Source organism: Amphimedon queenslandica, unplaced genomic scaffold, assembly GCF_000090795.2.
Source record: "Amphimedon queenslandica unplaced genomic scaffold, v1.1 AMPQUscaffold_9598_Cont18299, whole genome shotgun sequence".
In the NCBI taxonomy this organism is placed as follows: Eukaryota; Metazoa; Porifera; class Demospongiae; order Haplosclerida; family Niphatidae; genus Amphimedon; species Amphimedon queenslandica.
In genome coordinates, this window is record NW_003550130.1 from 1 (window position 1) to 3,927 (window position 3,927).

Here is a 3,927-nt window from a genome sequence, read left to right on the forward strand (position 1 = left end):
TATTATTAGAACTGTGTGGTTGTACTGCTAGTCTTGTGAAGAACTTGGCAATGCTAGGTGAGAAGATTATTTATTTTTAATGTCCTAATCTTCATAATCTCTCTCTCTCTTCTTTTTTTGTAGCTAACGTGGAAGAGAACAATTCCGTCTCACGTGCTCTGACTCGTCTCTCTGAAGTAGAAGAGAAAGTTGAGTCCCTTCACTCTGAACAGGTATTACTACACTGTGCTGATATCATGTGACTGTCATGTGACCTTTGCTTAGAGTAACGTGGACCTTTATGTCTTTGGGGAGACCATTCGTGATTATGTTGCACTATTGGGATCTTTAAGAGTAAGTAACGATTGTGTATGCGTGTGTGTGTGTGTATGCGTGTGTGTGTATGTGTGTGTGTTTAAAAAGGACCAATAAATTAAAATGGCTAATGAAGTAACAGTGTTACAAAATTAATAATAAATTTTATTTATTAAATTAGCTACTCGTTTAAATTTTTTATTTAATTACATGTATAATATTAATAGGAGACGTTCAATCAACGAGTGAAGAATTATGGTGTTTGGACTAACGCTCAGAAGACCCTCCAGAGCAAGAGAGATTCTGAAGCTAAAATGCAAACAACAGGAAAAACTGACAAGCTCCCGATAGTCCAGGCTGAGATAAAAGATGTGGGTGTGGTTCAGTTATTAATAGTTATTAACTAATGTAATTTTTTGTTTTAGTGGGAACAAAAGGAGAAGGATGCCGAGAAGGCTTTTAACAAATGCTCGAAAGTTTTGAAAAGAGAAGTAGAACGTTTTGAAGTAAATTATATTCTGCTTTCTACTTTACCCTATTTTACTTCTATCCTTATTCTGCTGTAGACGGTCCGTACTAAGGAATTTAAGGCAAAGTTTTTAGAACACTTAGAAGCTCTCATGCACATGCAAGAGGAGGTAAGAGCCTCTAAAACACATTTTAAAATGAGTTCCCATTTTATTTAATGTTATAAATTTTAAAATAGATTTACATGCATATTTTAGTGTCTTTTATATAATTTTTAATACTCGCCATCTTATTTCTTAGCTCATTCGTCTCTGGGAAGGATATCTCCCAGATGTGCAGGCCATTGAGGCTGAATCTTAGCAACATGCTCCCCACGTCTTAGCTCTAAGTTTCTGATAGCACTAATAAACTGCTCCTGCTGCTGCTCTATATTATTATTGTAATTATTATTATACAGTACCTGCTGTGTTTTGTGATAAACTTTATGATATCTATATTGTTATTATCTATTGTTATTATTATTGGCAATTATTGTATTGTTTATTATTGGCAATTTTTTTTTCTATTGTTAATGAAGATTTCTTTATAATGATCGTTTTAGTAAATTAAAACTGTGTTTTCCGTATACTTTAGTGTAAATTATAGTAAACCACTTGTTGGATTAAGGACTAAGTCCGCGGATTCTATTACAGTACATTTCCGGATACTAACAACAATGGCGGCCAATAGGGAAAGAGATGTTCTCTTTGAAGTGAGAAATGCTTTCTTCATAGGAGACTATCAGCACTGCATAACAGAAGCACAAAAAATAAAAGTATATATTTTTAATTCTATGAATAGACTGTCCTTTTTTCCAGCCCCCAACAGCTCCAGTGGCAATAGAAAGAGATGTACTAATGTACAGAGCATATTTGGCTCAGGTAGCACCTTCTTTTCTATTTCCTTTCATTCTCTATCCCTTTTATATGTAGCGTAAATATGCTGTGGTTCTTAGCGAGGTGACTAAGAGTTCTCCCGTTGAAGTGAGGGCTGTTCGTTTGCTAGCTGAATATCTTAATGCTAGTGGAGCAGGAGGAAGGTAGAGAGAGAAAATAAATACTGCCAGTATATTTTGACATAAATCACAAGGAAATAATTCATTTTTTCTGTGACATACATGTACACGTGCTTTTATTGTGTGTGGAAAACTTAAGATGATTCCAATCAAACTTTGAATTTTATGAATTTTTTAATTTGCTCAAAAATTAGGCCAAAGACCATGTACTATAGTACAGGGAATTTGGCCAAATTTTGCCAGAAATTGAAAGTAGAGAATTCTCCATTTTAATAATATTTTTTAGAGCGAAGGTAGTATCGGATCTTGATAAAACTGTGAACAGTGGAGTTGATGCTGATAATGATACTTTTGTAATTGTTGCTGCCTCAATTTACTTACTAGAGGAAGTGAGAATATCACTAGAACCTTCTCATCCTGCTACATGTATCTTGCTCTCTCTCTCTCTCTCTCTTTCACTTTTAGAATTTTGATTCTGCCCTTCGATGTCTCAACCAGTCAGATTCATTAGAAGGGTGAGGAGTTATTTAATATTACAATTTTTTATTGTCATTATTTTTGTTCACAGGGCAGCATTAAGAGTACAAATATTACTATCAATGAACAGACTTGACTTAGCAAAGTATGTACCGACAAAAATCATCCTTTTCTTGTCTCCCGTTTTGCTTTTTTTTTCTTACTTTTTGATTTTCATTGCAATCTTCATTTTTCTCTTTTTTGTAGGAAAGAGCTCAAAATCATGCAAGAGAAAGACGACGATGCAACTCTCTCTCAATTAGCTCTTGCTTGGTTCAATTTAGCCGTAGGAGGAGACAAGTATCAAGATGCTTACTACATCTACCAAGAGCTTGCTGATAAAACCACACCCACTCCACTCCTCCTGAATGGACAAGTAGGGATTATAAAAGGAGATAAATTTGAATGTCTATTTATTTTCTATTTATAAATTTGTCATCTACTGTACTGTAGGCAGTATGTATGATTAGTCAAGGTAAATATGATGAAGCTGAGAGTGCACTGCAAGATGCACTATCAAAGGTAAGTTTAAGCTTTATCATGTATAATGTTCTTGAATTATTTTAATTATTTGGTGTATTTTTATTGTTTTTTTAGGATAGCAATAATCCAGAAACTTTAGTCAATTTAGTTGTTGTTTCGCATCACTTGGGAAAACCATCAGCAGTGAGTCCTCCCTTCCTCTTTTGCCATTTTATTTTACTTTTTGCTTCTCTTTGATCAGGTTAGTCAGAGGTATATGGCTCAGTTGAAGGATGGTCATGGAGGGCATTTATATGTGCAGCAATTCAAGAGCAAAGTTAGTGAAGAGAGAAGGAGAGTTGAATATAATAATTGACTCATTCCTTTTTGTCAATGATTATACATAGGAAGAAGAATTCGACAGACTCTCGAGTCAGTATTCAGGGAACAATTGAATAATGAAAATATTAATGATAATTATTGCAAATAAATTAATGATAATAACAATTCACTAATTAAAGTATTTTAATAATAAACTATAATAACTAGGATATTAAAACATGGCAGATTCTTGCACGTTCTCATCTCTTGGTCTATCAAGTTGGTTGGTTAGACAGTGCGAGGGTCTTGGATTCAAAGAGGCCACTCCAGTACAGAAGAACTGTATTCCACCAATAATGGAAGGTAAAGAATACTACTATACGTAGTTGCACTGCACGTGGTTGGGCTTATCTGATTGGTCAGATGATTTCTCCTTTGTACAGGAAGGGACTGTATTGGTTCTGCTAAGACTGGCAGTGGAAAGACAGCTGCATTTGCTCTCCCTATACTTCATTCACTTTCACGTGATCCTTACGGGATATACGCATTAGTTTTAACGCCCACCAGGTTAATTAAAATTTAAATAGAAATAAATGTTTATTGTGAGCAGGGAACTTGCCTATCAAATTTCGGATCAGTTTTGTGTCCTCGGCAAGCACATTGGCGTCAAAAGTGAAGTAATTGTTGGTGGAGTTGGTAAGCTTTAATGTCAATGATCAATATAAGTTATAATTTTTTGCTAGACATGATGGTTCAAGCTTTGGCATTGTCAAGGAGACCACACATTGTCGTGGCAACTCCGGGTCGTCTGG

At 34.9% G+C, this 3,927-nt stretch overlaps 3 protein-coding genes across 3 annotated transcripts; all 3 read left to right on the plus strand.

Moving 5' to 3' along the window:
• Positions 1 to 11: 11 nt before the first annotated feature.
• Positions 12 to 1,387, plus strand: LOC100637395 (sorting nexin-2-like). Its single transcript, XM_003391358.3, has 7 exons — positions 12 to 57; positions 124 to 212; positions 265 to 333; positions 522 to 665; positions 720 to 800; positions 861 to 932; positions 1,063 to 1,387. The coding sequence occupies exons 1-7, from the start codon at positions 51 to 53 to the stop codon at positions 1,120 to 1,122; spliced, it is 522 nt and encodes a 173-aa protein (XP_003391406.2). The 5' UTR covers positions 12 to 50; the 3' UTR covers positions 1,123 to 1,387.
• A 66-nt stretch (positions 1,388 to 1,453) lies between these two features.
• LOC100637524 (coatomer subunit epsilon-like) lies at positions 1,454 to 3,301 on the plus strand. Its single transcript, XM_003391359.3, has 11 exons — positions 1,454 to 1,576; positions 1,620 to 1,682; positions 1,734 to 1,840; positions 2,103 to 2,205; positions 2,282 to 2,331; positions 2,385 to 2,438; positions 2,540 to 2,708; positions 2,786 to 2,854; positions 2,930 to 2,998; positions 3,057 to 3,131; positions 3,202 to 3,301. The coding sequence occupies exons 1-11, from the start codon at positions 1,478 to 1,480 to the stop codon at positions 3,247 to 3,249; spliced, it is 906 nt and encodes a 301-aa protein (XP_003391407.1). The 5' UTR covers positions 1,454 to 1,477; the 3' UTR covers positions 3,250 to 3,301.
• A 23-nt stretch (positions 3,302 to 3,324) lies between these two features.
• Positions 3,325 to 3,921, plus strand: LOC100637648 (probable ATP-dependent RNA helicase DDX49; the record flags this gene model as incomplete). The annotated part of the gene is made up of 4 exons (XM_003391360.3): positions 3,325 to 3,478; positions 3,559 to 3,682; positions 3,726 to 3,811; positions 3,859 to 3,921. Coding segments are annotated over exons 1-4 (397 nt in total), but the record flags the coding sequence as incomplete, so codon positions are not given.
• Between the last annotated feature and the right edge of the window lie 6 nt (positions 3,922 to 3,927).

What these genes read in the sequence shown, in the direction of transcription:
- LOC100637395 (XM_003391358.3), top strand. An exon ending in AGTCCCTTCACTCTGAACAG is followed by an intron (nt 213 to 264) that starts GTATTACTACAC and finishes ACCTTTGCTTAG; the next exon opens with AGTAACGTGGACCTTTATGT. An exon ending in TCATGCACATGCAAGAGGAG is followed by an intron (nt 933 to 1,062) that starts GTAAGAGCCTCT and finishes CTTATTTCTTAG; the next exon opens with CTCATTCGTCTCTGGGAAGG.
- LOC100637524 (XM_003391359.3), top strand. Translation starts at nt 1,478, where the DNA reads ATGGCGGCCAATAGGGAAAGAGATGTTCTCTTTGAAGTGAGAAATGCT. An exon ending in CAGAAGCACAAAAAATAAAA is followed by an intron (nt 1,577 to 1,619) that starts GTATATATTTTT and finishes CCTTTTTTCCAG; the next exon opens with CCCCCAACAGCTCCAGTGGC. An exon ending in TGCAAGATGCACTATCAAAG is followed by an intron (nt 2,855 to 2,929) that starts GTAAGTTTAAGC and finishes TTGTTTTTTTAG; the next exon opens with GATAGCAATAATCCAGAAAC.